A 17,540-nucleotide genomic window follows, 5' to 3' on the forward strand; every position below is an offset into this window, starting at 1 on the left:
CTGAATCGTAACACAGCAAAATGGTATTTCTCACTCAAGACTATATGACCAATAGCGTTAGCAGGGAGTGTGTGTGTGTGTGTGTCTTGCTCATTGTAGTTTCTTGGGTACTGAGGCTGAAACAATATGTCAAAGGTAAGTAAATCAGGGCTTCAGCTACATCAAAGATAAGTACATCAGGGGAAGAGGCTGGGAAGAACTACTTACTGGCTTTGAAGCCTCTGCCTGAAAGTAACACATGTTACTTCTGCCTACATTTCAGTGGTTATAGCAAGTCACATGGTCATGCTTGCCTTCAAAAGAGGCAGGAAAGTGCAATCCTACCACAAGGTTAGAGCAGAGAAATGGAACATTTGTGATCTCTCTGAGAACCTCCACAGACCTCAAGATTCGGATTTATTAGATTTTCCCCAAGTCATTCTAAGTCTCTCCTACATTTGGAAACCTCTGATCTACCCAGTTCATCTTTGGAGGAACTTCTTAGCTGAGATTTGAGTCCTTTCTTGGTTTCTTGGCAAGGCATCCTAAGTATTGAGTATAGATTTGCATTCGGTAGATATTCAATGAACCATTTTTCTCAGTAACTCACTCACTCTTCAAGAGGAAACCAAATGCAAAGTAACTGTATTTTTTATTTCTGTGAACAATAAAATACTTTCATAATTTCACATCCCATTGCTTTTAAGAGCACATATATTACAAATAAAGGAACTCCACAAACTTTAAAGATTAGTATTTATCAACGCTTTTGTACACATACACAAATATTTTAATATAATGGTATCTGAAATGTTATTCATATATTTTTAGTACTGTCATAGTATTAACTAAAAAGGATCTTTTAAATTTGGTAAAAACCGTATATTTTACAATCTTTTATTTACATCTGAAATATGCTTAAATGTTACAAAAACATTCACTTTAACCTTTAAAATATGTGTACTAGGACTGGGGTACTGACCACACAATAACTGACAGCAAACTTAGGGTCTGCATTTGAGCTACACATTCACTGGAATTTCATGGCAAATATTCAACTTGGCTTGATCAACACTGCTCAAAGAAAAAAAAATTATACAAAATGTGCAAATTCAGAGGTTGGCAAAATTCTGAAGCTAGCGAGGTAAACAAAAATATTAACACCATGAAAACTTCAAATAAATTAAACCTATCTTTCTCTTCCCCGAGATTAGCTGCAAATTCAGAAAGTTCTCTTAGAGGTGGGTGTGATGCTGCAGAGCCCTCAGACTTCAGCACTAGATGAGATGGAGACCGTGGGTAGGGCCGGAGTTGCTTTGCTAATTACTCGAGTGCAGGTTTGGTCCACTCCGCGCTTTGACAGGTCGTCCCTGCCCGTAATCTTAAAACAGGAAAAAACACAACACAACGGAATGCAGAGGTTAATGTTAATATCCCAAACACAAAATTAAAACCCAGAATAGAGGTTTTCATTCCCCACAGGGTAATTTATTCAAATTATAAAAAGACACATATCAAAGAGGATCTAAAGAATTTTCCCCCAAGACCATGTGCTAGCTTTAACTTTTGGTGAAAGTTAAAATATTTTCACAATCCTCTTCCGCTATCTGACATAAATTTATAAATGTTTGGATGAAACTTACAAATATATCTGAGTAATTCCAGGATTTTATTCTATTCTAAAAGTTTATAATTTATATTGTCAGCATCTGCCAAAAAAGGGAAACATTAGAAATTTTATTTAAATGTTTGCATAAAAGGAAATATAGTAAAAAAGTCTTGACCTGATTTTAATCTTGAAAATAATGTTAGTGTGCCTAAAAAATACTTTATCAGATTGATTCAAACAATGACGTGTAAGCATAATAACAACAGAAACTCCAGACACTTTTAAAATATATTTTTGTACAGAAGAGATTTCTGTACAAAGAATTGTGAAGATTTTCCGACTAACTTCACACATTATCCCACTGTGCCATGACCTTCATCTCTACTCTTTCAAGATAGAATCGCTACTTCTGTAAGTGCCCCAAAGAGCACTCAGCTGAGAGCATCCTATACTACCAATAAATTCTCCTTATGATCAATATCACGAAGCTCTGAATAAATAATCTGGCTGATGATGTGTTCAAAGAGTAGACTCCAGGTGCAGTATACCTATGCTTGGCATCACACCAGATTGGGTCTGTTCCTTTCTCTGTATTTTGTATTGGATACCCATCATCACAGTTGACTTCACTATGCTGTTATTCTTACTGAATGTTGAAACAGACTCCAAATGGGCATCTTATACTGATGCTTAAACTGAATGCTTATATGCATTACTTTGGCTTCAAAGAAGGCTTTTATGTTTTTTGCTGTTTATTATAAACAGTATGGAATTTTGGCACCTATAAAAGCAATTATTACCTGCTGGTCAGTGACAACTCAAACTACTTTACCTTAACATCTCCATTTTACACAGTAGCATCCAGTTTATCTTGTCTTGTCTCTTTCCTTATACTGAAGGTTCCTTCATTAACTAGATGTCTTCAAAATACTCCTCTAGCTAATACTTTTCTAGACACTTTTGGAGTGAATTGCATATGTAGCTGAAACAGCAGAAGGACGAACATAACTACATTTTTTAGTTTTAATCATGGGGCCTTTACCCATTCCTGAATGTAGGCTGGGATCACTTTGGAGCACTGATATAATCTGAAAAAACAGCAATCATGTAGTTTTTTTTTAGACGGAGTCTCACTTTGTCACCCAGGTTGGAGTGCAGTGGCATGATATCAGCTCACTGCAACCTCCGCCTCCTGGATTCAAGCAACTCTCCTGCCTCAGCCTCCCAAATAGCTGGGATTACAGGCACCTGCCATTACACCCAGATAATTTTTGTATTTTTAGTACAGGCGGGACTTCTCCATGTTGGCCAGGCTGGTCTCGAACTCCTGACCTCAGGCAGTCTGCCCACCTCGGCCTCCCAAAGTGCTAGGATTACAGGTGTGAGCCACTGCACCTGGCCTCATGTAGTTTTTAAAACTAACCCTGGGATTAAAGAAGTATGTAGACAATTTCTATGTTTTTTTAAAGACTATGTTTTTTTAAAGATTTATAGGAGCATTGTGACCTGACCAGGACAAAGAAGTTTGCAACCTTCTCAGACCTTTGCTCATGCCCAGATATCTGTGGTCATCAGACATTTCTTGATTTCAACCCCCTTCTTTTCTCCCTGCCCTTAACATAAAAAGAGCCTACAGTGTGTACTGAGTTAAGATGGCACTTTAGGATGCTGGATCACCATCTTCATGTTTGCTGGCTCTTTGAATAAACCTGCTTTTCCTCCCATCAACTCTCACTTCTAGTGTTCAGCTTTTGAGCAGACAGCAGCCAAATCTGGGTTTGCTTACACATAATTAATTCTATTTTTCTATTTTCTTTTTGTATTTTGATGTGTAGCTATCCATTCTAATTGTTTCTTTTTTTTTTTTTTTAAGACACAGTTTTGCTCTTGTCTCCCAGGCTGGAGTGCAATGGTGTGATCTTGGTTTACTGCAACCTCTGCCTCCTGAGTTCAAGCGATTCTCCTGCTTCAGCCTCCCGAGTAGCTGGGATTGTAGGAGTGTGCCACCACACAGGCTAATTTTTTTTTTGTATTTTTAGTAGTGACAGGGTTTCACCATGTTGGCCAAGCTGGTCTCGCACTCCTGACCTCAGGTGATCCACCCGCCTCGGCCTCCCAAAGTGTTGGGATTACAGCATGAGCCACCGTGCCTGGCCTGTTTCTATTTTTAAGTGTTCAATAGAATTTTTTTCCTTCGTTGTAATTTTGTATGTACCTGTTTTCAGAATATGTGCATGAATAGATAGGTATGTGAAGGTATTCCTATAGATGGAGACCTAGGTGACAAATCCTCATTGAAGTTCAGAACCAGGAGAAGGTGTATATTTCCTGTGGACAGATCTTTTCATAGATCTATTTCTATAACAAGGCCTGTGCAATCCATCAGTTTCTTTTCTTTGTGTCAGTTTCCATGAGGCATAGAGTCAAGTTTTGCTTCTTTTAGCAAAGGTTTCCTGGAAAAGAGATGATTTTTCTCTCCCCTTAATCACCTGGTCCTTGTCTTTATAGTTTTGTTTTAGCAGTTTTAGGTAGAGCATATCTTTGTTTTGGAAACAAATCAGCTCAAATATATTTTAGAAGTCGGAGTATGAGTTTTCATTTTAAAAGCTATGTTGTTAACTTCAGTTTAAATCATGAGGCTTTTCCCCCCATTGACCTACCTTGAAATGGAAATGGAGTTGTTCTAATTAAATAAAAACTTAGAGAGCACTAGCTACTAGGGAGGTGACTAGAGAGACTGAATGGCTAGGAAGAGAGGGGTACACCAGAAGGCCACAAAGGACAGAGTAGACATAAAGAAAGAAAAACATACCACTTTTGCTTACAGTACTGAGGGAAATACTAGACACAGAGGAACAGAAGCTGTATAAACACGGACCTCGACAGAGCTGCCAGGAAAAAAGAGAAATGCATTTTTGTCCAAAGTTTCTAGGTCAGATGTGATTTACAGTTGGAGACAAGCATTCCTTCACCACCTTCCCGAACTTTCAGATCCATCGTTTGTTCTTTTTATTTCACTCCCAGATTTATGATTTTCCCCATTCTATCAAGTCATCTCTCCTGAGTACTTAATTCCTGTCACCCCTCAAATAGCCTAAACCAATACTACCTCCACGAGGAATCCTATCTACGGCAATTCATTTTCTCCAATATAACTCGGTGAACCATTTCTTTCTCTAGCTACAATGGAGAGTTAAAAATCAGGATGGAAGAAGATGGAAAAAATGAAAAGAAGCAAGATGGGAAATGCAATTAGAAAAAACAGATTCATACAACACACTTCATGGTTTGTGAGTCGTATTAACAGTGCCAGGCCATTTAAGGAAAACAAAGGAAATGCATATTCAGTGGGTGGCTACCATGTATGAAGCACTACTGGGAGACTAATTCAAGTTCTGCCCCTCAATTTTTCTGTAGAGAACACATCTAACTCCTGGAGGGGAGCACGGGTGATGAGATGTCCAGGTAGAGTGTGGGGGTATGGATTCTAGGAAGTAGGCCAGGAAGCAACACTTGGCTTTCAACCAGTTGATTTTTAGCCACCCAAAAAGTACTGAGATGACTGAATGCCCACATTTTGTGTGCAGCCTTACAGAACATGCTGTACGCATCCCAGACGTCACGGATAACTTGCTTGTGGGGTGGGTGGTTGAGTTTTATCTGAATTCTGCACATCTGCAGGAGGCCCAGCCTCTGTAAAGGCAGTCTTGGTGGTAAACAGCCATGACTAGTCTTAGGGTTCATCGTGAGTTTAGTGCAGAGACCCCCTCAACTGTGGACTCCACATCACGGCCTCGGGGTTGTGAGGTCCTCAAACAGGGATGGCGGAGGGTGGCAGCAAACCCTCATGGGAATGCCACCCAGTGTGCCTCAGCATTTAATGGGACTCACATAGTCTAGAAAACCCAGGGTTCATGTGGACTGTGGAAAGTATCTAGGTTCTCATAATCTTTTTCTACAGATTTTCCCCCAGCCTGACCTCTGCTTTGGGGCAGGAGGTGGTGTGCACGGGAGAGAGAACAGATCAGCAACATGGTGCTGATGCAGTGATTTCTGCAGCAAGAAAAGGGCCTCTTTCCTGTCCTTCTGGCATTGGGAGCGAAAGGGACTTTCTGTCCACTGATAGCGCGTGTGCACCAAGGAGCGCTCACCTGCTCATTCATGATTGTGGAGAGTTCGCTGAGCATGTCCTTGTAGTGGGACCTCAGTTCTTCCTGGTACTCCAGCTGGTCCTCTTTGATGAGGCGCTCATTCACGTCAAGGGCCTGCCCACATGCATCTGCAAATTGCCTTTAGCGACAGCATTAAACAAATTAAAAACCAGCCCTTGGAAGTGGCACTGAGCTCAGTGACTGTGAGTTCAGAGTCAGGCTGCTGATGGACTCTGCCACCTCAGTGAGTTTTGGTGTGATGGGTTCTTGGGGGATTGAGGACTCCCTGTCTGAGGAAGTTCAAGGAAGAACATCCCAACAGGGAGAAGCTTACCTGAAGATCTCCTTCAAAAGCTTTACTTGGTTGTCAGGGTACTTCTTTGCATTGGTTTCTTCAAGAAAAGCTCGTGCATAGGCCATTGGCCCGGCATTAACCTGTTGAGAAGAAAATTGGTGAAGGATGATCTACCTTCTGCATGGAGTCTTTTCTACCACTGGAAGAGGAGCAACTGTGCACCAATGGTGCGGTACCCCGATCTCACACCCTGCCTTCTAGTCCACTCATTTGTATACCTGACTTAGCTGCTGTCCTCCAACTTGTCAATAGAGCATGAGTCTGAGCTCCACCTTTCACTAACAGACTTCCCAAACTTCAGTCCTTTGCCAACCCCTTCACATTTTTTTTTTTTTTGCTATATCTGTACATTGCTTGAACTACTATTTTTTTCTTTCTTTTTTTCTTTGTTAGAGATGGTCTCACTCTGTTGCTCAGGCTACAGTGCAGTGGCATGATCACTGCAGCTTCAAACTATTGGGCTCAAGTAATCCTCTCGCCTCAGCCTCTCAAGTATCTGGGACTACAGGTGTTTACTACCATGCCTGACTAATTTTTTAAAGAAAGTTTTTGTAGAGACGGGGGAAGGGGGGCAGTCTCACTACATTGTCCCGGCTAGTATGGAACTCTTGGCCTCAAGCAATCTATCCGTCTTGGCCTCCCGAAGTGCTGGGATTACGGGCATGAACCACCCACCGAATCTGCTGTTTTCTTAACAGCTTTTAAAACTAGACTCACTTCTATTAACTCCAATATATTTATTTAAATTGAACATTTGTGAAATCAAATGTTTGAAGTGCTAGTTTTTCTTTTCTATTAACACTCAAATAAACACATACTATTATGAAGGGATAATCCACAGTGGTAGTGGTGTGGGCACTGCCCTAGAATCACTGTTTCACTGGGTTCCATTTGATGGTCTGGCTTAGATTCTGGCTCAAGGAGGCATTTATCAGATTTGCTGAATGAATGCACAGTGCTGGGTTCAATTCATGCTCATGCACATGGATGGCCTCACTTACGCAGGAGTTCATATCCCTCAGTGCATAGAAGCCTTTAATGTGGCTGTCAGGCTTGGGAAGGAAAAAGGTAAAAGAAGAAGGAAGCTGACTTCAGGGGCCTGTGACCAGCAGGCATGGCCAGTGTGGCAGATGCAGTCACTGGTACTGGGTGTACCATCTTTTGCTTCTCCAGATCCAATCTCCACTTCCCTTCACTCAGCTATGTGCCTAGGGAAGTCATCCTGTATGGGATAGGACAATGGCTCTCTTGCTTTCTGGCCTTCTCAGCCCATGGGGGACACAGACAAGGGAGGTAGGGAACGGGAGAGTGTGGTCAGTGTCAGGATCAGTAGCATTAATTTTTTCTTTGGCTTTTTTTTTTTTTTTTTTGAGATGGAGTCTGCTCTGTCACTGAGGCTGGAGTGCAATGGCATGATCTCAGCTCACTGCAACCTCCACCTCCCATGTTCAAGCAATTATCCTGCCTCAGCCTCCGAAGTAGCTGGGATTACAGGCATGTGCCACCACGCCCGGCTAATTTTTGTATTTTTAGTAGAGGTGGGGTTTCACCTTGTTGGCCAGGCTGGTCTCGAACTCTTGACCTCAAGTGATCCATCCACCTCGGCCTCCCAAAGTGCTGGGATTACAGGCATGAGCCACTGCGTCTGGCCTTCTTTGGCTTTTAGGTTCCAATATAGCTGTGCAGGGTGCCACTACTGATCTTCCTTTATTTTAAAATTTAATACTTCATTCCTTACAAATACTTAGCATCAATTTATTAATATAATAAGTGAAAATTAATGCCTTATTCCTGAGTTGCTTGGAGCTCCCTTTAATTTTGTGCCCAAGGTGAGTGCCTTACTCACCTCACCTGCCTGGCCCTGGTCAGAGTACTAAGCCCCAGGGCTTCCTCCTTGCAGAAGCCTCCCTATCGCTAGCTGAAGTCACTCCTGTCTACTTGTCTGTCATCAGACGGACCTCTCAGCTCCCCTGTCTGCTTCCACTAACCCTCCTCTCCTTGCATCTTCAGGTCTAGGGTGGTCACACCGCCTGAGTGCTGCCAGCCCCTGTGCCAGCCCTTTCTGGCTTTCCCAAATGCTGCACACACTTTTGGGAACAGTTTATTTACTCTATCCTTCTCAATCACTCACTGAGCATGCCATCTGCTTCCTGTCACAACTCTGCCAGACAGATAAACATGCATGCACCTTTTATGAACTAGTAATCATTCTTTTTTGGATTTGTTTCAAAACAATTTTTTAAGGCTCTTAATGACAGATATGTACAAGAATGTGGTGTTTCTTCATTAGTTAATTCATTTGTTAGTATACAGATATAGAACACAGTTATCCATAGAAGATGGGATAGCAAGGTGGAGGAAGAATACATTTTATTTCAGCTAAACTTAAGAAAGGCCTATCTACAGGTGTTGAGTAACATCAATGCACATTGACAACTAGAAGCCATTTTAAAGACCCAGATAAAGGTGTTCTATTCTCACAAAAGGGAAAATGTTTCTTATATTCTTTGTAAACAAAGTTCTCAGGGCATTTTACACCCGGTTTCATTGGCCATGTGCATCTCAGCCCTGGGCAATGCTTACTCACCTTCACGCTGACACTTCCTTGCAGTTTGAGCTGCAGTCTGATCATGTCCACTTCTTCCATTGTGCAAAGCTGATTAAGCTCAGAAACCTTCTTGGACATCTCGTCAATTGCCACTTCAATTGGATTCAGTTCTGTGCTCGATTGGCTAATTACTTGTATTCTCTTCTTCACGTAGGGGAAAAGGTGACTCGCTGTACAAAAGCCATACAAAGGGATTTCAAGGTTGAGGATTAGTGAAGAGTCAAGGGTTTCCCTGAAGGACCAGAGGATCATGTATCATTTCACGGCACATGGCACCTTCCATTCTGCATGCTTTTCATGCATGGGAGTTACTTTTTCTGCTAGGTGCCATCCTCTCTAATACCTCTTAGCTTGTGCCCAAGCTCCTTTGACCTGTGTGCCCTTCCGCCTTCACTGCTAACTGGCCCTCATTCTCAGGGCTGTTTTAGGCCTTTAGAATTTTTTTCTTTTTTCTTTCTATCTTTTTTTTTTTTTTTTGAGATGAGTCTCGCTCTGTAGCCAGGCTGGAGTGCAGTGGTGCAATCTCGGCTCACTGCAGTCTCCACCTTCTGGGTTCAAGTGATTCTCCTGCCTCAGCGTCTTGAGTAGCTGGGACTACAGGTGCGCGCCACCATGCTCAGCTAATTTTTGTATTTTTAGTAGAGACGGGGTTTCACCATGTTGGCCAGGATGGTCTTGATCTCTTGACCTCATGATCCGCCCGCCTCCGCCTCCCATGTGCTGGGATTATAGGCGTGAGCCACCGCACCCGGCCAGCATTTAGAATTTCTAAACACTGAAAAGATTAAAGCTTCCACAGCAACTTGTAATTCAAATAAAAACTACACTAACCCACAATACAGAATGCCTAAATATATACCAAGTAGTATATATTGATATAGCTTTGTTGTGGCTTTTTTATTTCAAAAGTTTTGGATACATTTACTGAAGGCAGACGCTTGTCACAGTTTAGACATCAGTGCTACTGATAGGCTGTAGCCCAATCCAGGATGGCCCAGCTCTCAAAGCGGGTTACTGATCATTTCCTCCAGAATGCCCTTGCTCACCTCCCCTGCAGCCAGCCTCAGGAGCCCCCACTGGGTGCTCTTGTTTCATTTCTCCTGCTCCGCTCATCTGAAATTCTTGCCTTACTTGGCTCTTTCTCCTACCAGACTGTGAGCACCTTGAGGGCAAGAATCATGTTTCATTTGCATTGCCAGTACCCAGAACAGTGCCCAGCCCCTAGCAGGGCCTCACTAAAGGTGTGTTGAGGAAATGAAAGGATGACTAGCTCACAGCATAGATCTAGAGAGCACATCGAGGGATATTGGAGACCGACATCTGCATTCGTTTTACAGATGAAGAATATGAATCCCAGAGTGGTTTAGAATCTTGCCCCAAAGCACACGATAAGAGCTGTTAACCCTGAAACAATTGAAGGTAGACTCAGAGAGGGAAGTTCAGAGTGCCTTGTGCCTTTCCCAAGGCACTGACCCCATGACCCATCACACTTACAACCTTAAGGGAATAGGTATGCAAAGCAACTCTTTTGACAGTTTCTCCTCTGGTTGACTTCTGTTAATGGAGAATAAAGAGATGGAAATCTCTTCTTGGCAAACATTTCCCAGTTAGCACATGTTGGATACTTCTCTGCAGGACTGAAATAACTCTTGATTCCTACTGATCCAGCCCTATAAAGGGGCCTGTGCTGGAACAGGTGCCACACGTGTGGCCCGGCCACCTGCACCTACTTGTCAGGATCGTCCGCCGCTTGCACTGCTCCGCCACTCCACCGTGCTTCTTGCCCGACAGCGTGAAGGGTGTCTCGAAGACAAAGCGGTTGATGTTGTGGTGCATTTCGAAATCTGTCTTCCGGTCTTCGATTTCCTTTTCCTCAAAGAATGGCGTGACATAGGTCACCTGGATGTAGGCATATTTGGGGTCCAAATCCTTGGGGTTTACCTGTGTTAACAGATTATGGGCAAAGTGAGTGGTGTGCCCTGGAGCACTCTGAAAGCGGGAAGCTCCCATTCCCTCAGCTTGCATCCAGAGGAGGCTGTGCCTCTCCCCTTGGAGAAAAATGGGCAGTCGCATCATTTCAGAGCTGGGCAGGATCACAGAGAGAGTAAAGGCCGGACTGCAGCTGAGCAGCCAGGTCTGTAGGGGTGGAATTGGAGCCAGCACACCAAGTAGGTGAGGCTCTTCCAGATGTGCCTGGCTGTGGCATGTTATTTAGTCTTTTATTTTCTCTCTTCTCTGTAATGAATGTTCAATCGCCTTTGTCTGGAATGCAAACTTCTTTTATTTTTCATTTTATTTATATTATTATTATTATTTTTTGAGACAGGGTCTTGCTCTGTCTCCTAGGGTGGGTGCAGTGGCACGATCTCGGCTCACTGCAACCTCCACCTCCTGGGTTCAAGTGATTTTCCTGCCTCAGCTTCTCTAGTAGCTGAGATTACAGGCATGTGCCACCACACCTAGCTAATTTTTGTAGTTTTAGTAGAGAGAGGGTTATGCTCTGTTGGCCAGGCTGGTCTCAAACTCCTGGCCTCAAGAGATCTGTCCTCTTGGCCTCCCAAAGTGCTGGGATTACATCCATGGGCCACTGCACCCAGCCCTAGAATGCAAGCTTCTTGAGAGTAATTCGAATGAAAACTTTTAAAAAATATCTTTTGGTCCCTCTATGATTTTACCCATGACTGAGGCCACTGGCTTTGGGCTTGTGCTGAGGAGGGAGATTCCTTGTTTAATTTAGCAGATTAGCTGATAAGCCTATTACATGATTGCAAAATTTTATAGTTTTAATGTCAGGTTCCTTCTCTTATCTGTAACAAGTCATCCCATGCATTTTTTTTTTTTTTTAAACAAACTGTTTTGGTGAGTGAGTTTGACAAATAGCAAGGAAGACAGGCTGGGGGTACTAAGAAAATCCAGGAAATTGCACTTGCTCTCCCTTGGAGTTGGAAGAGCTGGAGTTCTCAGCTTTTCTAATGAAACCTCAAAGAATTTTAAAACTTCTTCCAATTTTCTCCATCTGTCTACCCATCCACTGCCTATCCAGTCCCAGAGATTTGAGGGACCTCCTGAATTTATTTTGTAATGCTACTACTAATTACACTGTAAGGTGGGTATAATTGTAACCATTTTACATCAAAAATAGAGGTTTCGAGTGACCAGCTAATTTCTCTAAGATCATCAGCTGATAAGTGGTGGGATGGTGGAATGAATTCTCAAGTTGTTCTGATACCAAATTTGGCATTTTCTCATCCCCCCATGCTGCCCCAGGAACTCTGTGTATACTTTCTACCTAGGAGAGCCACTAATAAAGTAGTTCCAGCTGCCTGCCTTTCTGGGGAAGGTGACTATAGCCATCAAGCTAAGAAGGAGAATGATGAACACATTCACAGAAATTTCTGCCCAGACTCAAGGATTTCATGCCCAGATGCCTCCAAACTTGAGCTTGTAAAAGAGGACAGAAAAAAAAAAAAAAAAAGACCTCTTCTGTAGCCCAATAGAACTGTATGCCATTGGGCACAAACCATCTTTTCCAGCTCCATCTTCTGCCACACTCTTCTATCCAACCTGTGTTTCAAAGACCTGACATTCTCTAAACACATCTCCCTCTTTCATTCCTCCCCATCATTGCATGTGCTGGGCTTCTCAGCATGCCCTTTGCTTCCAGAAAACTAACTCAAACATCATCCCTTCTATGTAATGCTGCCCAACTAAGAATGAGCTGTTAAGGGAGGTCCCTGCCCTGAGCTTTCCTTGTACAACTTGGACTTTGACTCTCTGGTGACACTTTATTGTAATCTATTTAATTGGCTGTTTGCACAGTCCTTCTCTTAGACCCATGTGAACTGTGAGCTCCAGAAGGAAGAGACCCTGTGTGCCTCATCTCTCAGTTCTGGGCTTGGCATTCAGCAGGCATTTGATAGAGGTTGGCTAACTGAACGACAGTGTGTAAGAAGATGCTGAGTAATCTAAAAGAAGAGGTAAGTATTTGCTTTCTGGAGCCAAGAAGAAGGTAACTGAATGTTCAAAGGTTAATGTAATGTAACTGGCAAGTCTGCCTCTATTATAGGGGACAGCTTTCAAAATTAGTATGGCGTAGTGTGATGGTTAATATTAAATGTCAACCTGATTGGATTAAAGGATGCAAAGTATTGTTCCTGGGTGTGACCATGAGGGTGTCGCTAAAGGAGATTAACATTTGAGTCAGTGAACTGGGAGAGGCAGGCCCGCCCTCAATCTGGGCGGGCACCATCAAATCAGCTGCCAGTACAGCTAGGATAAAAGTGGGCAGAGGAATGTGGAAGGACTAGACTGGCTAAGACCCTGGCCTCCATCTTTCTCCTGTGCTGGATGCTTCCTGCCTTCTAACATCAGACTCCAAGTTCTTCAGCTTTTGGACTCTTGGACTTACACCAGTGATCTGCCAGGGGCTCTCGGGCCTTCAGCCACAGATTGAAGGCTGCACTGTCAACTTCCCTACTTTTGATGTTTTGGGACACAAGACTGGTTTCCTTGCTCCTCAGCTTGCAGACAGCCTATTGTGGGACTTCACCCTGTGATCGTGTGGGTCAATACTCCTTAATAAACTCCCTTTCATATATACATCTATTCTATTAGTCCTGTTCCTCTAGAGAACCCTGACTAATATGCCTAGGAAGACTTCCTTAACTGAATAAATATTTTCAACTTGCTGTTTTCTCCAATTCCACCACTGAGCCCAATTACTTTCAGGCTTTGATTGCTATTCAAATGCAAATAACCAATGGAGACGCAGAGAATTTACTAAGCTCTTTTTAAAAGTTACCCAAATAAACACATATAATGTTTTTGACCCTCCTCCCCTCAAATTACCAACCAATAGGCAAACAAGCAAAACATCTAAAATCGTTTTTGTAGTTTACTTTGCATCATCAGGCAGAAAATGAAAACTTAATGTAGTTAAAGAATAAAAAACTCAGTCAATTCTTAGCACTTGCATGAATACTGATTTTCCTCTACCTTGTTGGAATCCTGGATTATCTTCACATTGTCTGCTCCAAATTTATCTGCATAGAGCTTGAGTAATCTTTGGGAAATCTCGGACAGACCTGTCAGCTTAGGCTCTTTATAAATATACTCTTTACCTTCTTCTTCTTCAAAAAAGCCCTATGGAACATAATGAACCACCAATTTTATTAGACAATGCTAATCATAAATCAAAAGCAAAACAAAAAGCCATTTACTTAAAAAACATATACAGTTTTTGGTTGTCATCTAATCCATTCGTTAACACCCTATAAAATTCAAAATCGGAGAAGAAAACACAGTGAGGAAATAAAATATCATCTTATAATCAGACATTAATGTAAATATTTCCTAGCCAGGCCAAAGAAACTCATGAAATATCTTACAAATATTATTTTCTCTATTTGTAGAACTCAATGGTACTACCTACTTGCATATATTTTGGGGGAAGAATGCCCTCTTGTGGCAGCTTGGGGTAGAACACGAAATATGGAGCAATTTTTGGCAGCATTCAAAGAGCAGTCAGTATCATTTTTAATAAGATCTCCTGTAAGTCTTTGAAACTAACATAGGAAATGGTGTATGGCATGTAAAGCTATTTAAATGGGCTGACGTGCATCCCACATAATCTTAGATGAAAAATCACAACACTTTATGTAGTTGTCGTAACAGAAATTACATGTGTTATGCTCCCAAGTACTGCTATTTAAAAAATAACTTTACATCAACATGACTTCAGGGACCTCCTGAAACTTACCTATATGTAACTTAATCAAGCAATTCACCTTACTAAGAGATCTTTTACATTCTTGAAAAGTAAGACATTATAGGATTAAAAATAGCAACCATATCATCATTTTTATTCCACAAGAGCAAGTAGGTTTTAGCCTCTATTAATTTATTTGTCTGGTTTGAAGCAGGGGGAAGGGAAGATTCTATTAGCTGCAGATAACTAAGTGAAGCAATCTTTATAATTCCTTCTCTTTGAAGAGACACAGAAGCATATTTCCTGTGGAATACATGTGGCCTCAGAATACTAGATTAAGTTCTGAGTTAAGAACCCAAGGATATCTGGTTTCTTTTTTTTTTTTTTTGGCAGAGTCTTGCTCTGTTGCCCAGGCTGGAGTGCAGAGGTGTGACCTTGGCTCACTGCAACCTCTGCCTCCTGGGTTCAAGCGATTCTCCTACTTTGGCCTCCCAAGTAGCTGGGACTACAGATGTGTGCCACCACGCTCGGCTAATTTTTGTGTTTTTAATTGAGGTGGAGTTTCGCCATGTTGGCCAGGCTGGTCTCAAACTCTTGACCTCAGATGATCCACCCACCTCGGCTTCCTAAAGTGCTGGGATTACAGGCTATATCTGGTTTCTTCTAATTGTAGAGTTGACCCATAAGGAAATGCCTTTTGAGGTCTGGGTGAAGACACTGGATGTCAAAAGGAAACTTACCCCTATTAAAAAATCAGTTTTGACTATTTAAAAATATTAATTGTTAAAAAAAGCATAGGCAAAGTGTTCCAGTGCTATTATTTTTTCATGGTGAGACAATCTAAGAATATTGATTAAACTCACATCTGTATGATGCTTTCTACTTCAAAAGCACTTTCATACATGTAAATAGGATCATCTTTAACAGGGTAATTTGTATTCTAAGTGGGCTGTAGCTGTACCTTTGCAGAAGCCAATGAACAAGGTCTACTCTATAGCAGAATTCTTGGCAATCAGGTAATCACCTGCTTCCTTGCACATCTCCCTAATTGACTTTGGGCTTTCTAAAGGCGGGAAGTGTGTCTTCAACATTGAATGCCCAGTGTTTAGCACAATGCCTGGTCTTTAGGAGGAGGTCCCTCTATTTGTTGAACAAGCAGATGAATGAAAGAGTTCTTAAAGGGCACACATCTTAAAAAGGCGTATGTGTACCAGGCAAAACTGGAAAATAGTCCATGGCTTTAAATATGTTTTTATTGAACAATTTCTTCGAGAAATGTTCAAGACAAAATGCAAGTAATTATAAATGCCTTGACCCCAAACTGCTACAAAGTGTCGTATGATGTTGAAAGCATGTAAAGCAGCTCCTGTCATTCCTGTAGACTTTGTAGGGGTAGTGAGGTCTGACTCCACTCCCACATGACTTCCAGCCTGCTATGTTTTTTTTCTGTTGCTGTCTTTGTGGAGTTTTGTCTGATTCAAGGTCAGGAGTTAGTGGCTACAATTGACAGACTGACACATCAGAGAAATAAGGCTTCTGAAGCTTTCAGGCAGAATCCTCATGGGGCTAAAGCTGAAGCAACATTTGCAACTTTAATTTCAAGTAGAAAAATGTCTCTAAGGTTCAGGAAAAGATTTTTTCTTTTTCACCATAGTGTGAAAACTAGTACAAAGACACATTTTCACTGTAAAATTTTTCCCCTGACAAATTTCCGAATCTAGAGTGAACAGAAAATGAATGGTGGGAGGCAGTTAAAAATTGTCATCATTGGCTGGGTGCGGTGGTTCACGCCTGTAATCCCAGCACTTTGGGAGTCCGAGGTGGGCAGATCACAAGGTACAAGAGATTGAGACCATCCTGGCCAACACAGTGAAACCCCGTCTCTCTAAAAATACAAAAATTAGCTGGGCATGATGACACACGCCTGTAGTCCCAGCTACTCAGGAGGCTGAGGCAGGAAAATCGCTTGAATCCAGGAGGCGGAGGTTGCAGTGAGCCAAGTTCGAGCCACTGCACTCCAGCCTGGGTGACACAGTGAGACTCTGTCTAAAAAAAAAAAAAATTGTCATCATCATGACCTTTGCGGCCTTGTTCATAACCTGTGACTTTCTTTCATCCCTCCTCCTTGGGCTGTGGGATGGGAAAATTCAGACCCAGCAACCTACTTACTGGGAGGCTGTAAGGACTGCGCTTGGTAAACAGATGGCCTTTGGTGAGTGCTAGCTATGTTGAGGATGGTAATGATCATGATGCTGGTGGTGATGACAACAATGATGAAAAAACCCTGTATCTATAAAGCAATTTGAGTTCTGGCTTTTATGCAGCTTAACTCAGTTTTCAGTGCTCGAAAATACATACTTTCAGCTTCTCTTGCCTAGGCAACGGAGTTTTTCTTATTATAAAAGGTCTATTGAAGCTCATTTCAATATTTTGGCAAGTGATCAATTGGTGATTGGAACCTTTTTCTAAAGAGCTTGGAAATGTAAACCTGTTTTGTAAAATGAGTAAGAAGGAGATGGAGGAGCAGAATAGAGCATTTAATCTGCTGTCCACTGGGGTTTCTGTAAAGAGTTTTGAAGCCAGACAAATGGCAGCTCTGAAAATGTTTGGAATGCATGCTTACCTTATACCCAGGGAAACTATCAAAGCAAAGCCCACTGAGCTACAGACAGTATCTGAAGGAAGGCTTCAATTTCAGCTCTGTCTATGATATAAATGATTTACAAACAGGGACACAGAGTTATGAAAACCAGGGTCAGTTTCTCTTTTGCTTTAGCCCCAAGGTTATAAGCTGACTGCATTTCAAGGCAATGGGAAATGTGATCTCTGCACTTCCCTTGCTAGTTTGATTTTTAAAATGTCATTTTGCAATGCAGTAAACACCTTCATCTGCTCTGGTCAAGAAAGAACACACGCTAGTTAAACAAGGACTGCATGAATTATGAAACTTTAAGGCAATACATTATGGTAAAAATGTACTTCAATAAACTGACAACTAAAAGCATTGACTCCTCCTCAGATGCTTTTGCAGGTACTTCAGAATCTTGCAATGTCCCTGGATCATCACTGTGTTGTCAAATATAAGGGCCCCTGGTATTATATTAGACTCATTCAAAGTTCACAAAGAGAAG

The 17,540-nt window shown here is 42.0% G+C and overlaps 1 protein-coding gene across 11 annotated transcripts in view; it reads right to left on the reverse strand.

The window, feature by feature from the left end:
* Nucleotides 1-612: 612 nt before the first annotated feature.
* DOCK10 (dedicator of cytokinesis 10) overlaps nt 613-17,540 on the reverse strand; it is a 281,316-nt gene continuing 264,388 nt past the window's right edge. For 5 of the 11 annotated variants that reach the window (XM_063695244.1, XM_055380574.2, XM_031008770.3 and 2 more), the window contains exons 51-56: nt 13,698-13,844; nt 10,433-10,643; nt 8,682-8,872; nt 6,074-6,174; nt 5,740-5,878; nt 613-1,360 (exon numbers count right to left, since the gene is read on the reverse strand). In XM_063695244.1, coding sequence (XP_063551314.1) covers nt 1,244-1,360; nt 5,740-5,878; nt 6,074-6,174; nt 8,682-8,872; nt 10,433-10,643; nt 13,698-13,844 — 906 coding nt within the window. In that variant the 3' untranslated portion in view covers nt 613-1,243. Of the gene's footprint in view, nt 1,361-4,400; nt 4,477-5,739; nt 5,879-6,073; nt 6,175-8,681; nt 8,873-10,432; nt 10,644-13,697; nt 13,845-17,540 lie in introns of all 11 variants that reach the window. The other 6 variants (XM_055380571.2, XM_055380569.2, XM_055380573.2 and 3 more) reach the window with 2 other exon arrangements.

The sequence above is a fragment of the Gorilla gorilla genome, chromosome 11 (assembly GCF_029281585.2).
Source record: "Gorilla gorilla gorilla isolate KB3781 chromosome 11, NHGRI_mGorGor1-v2.1_pri, whole genome shotgun sequence".
NCBI classification, from domain to species: Eukaryota; Metazoa; Chordata; class Mammalia; order Primates; family Hominidae; genus Gorilla; species Gorilla gorilla.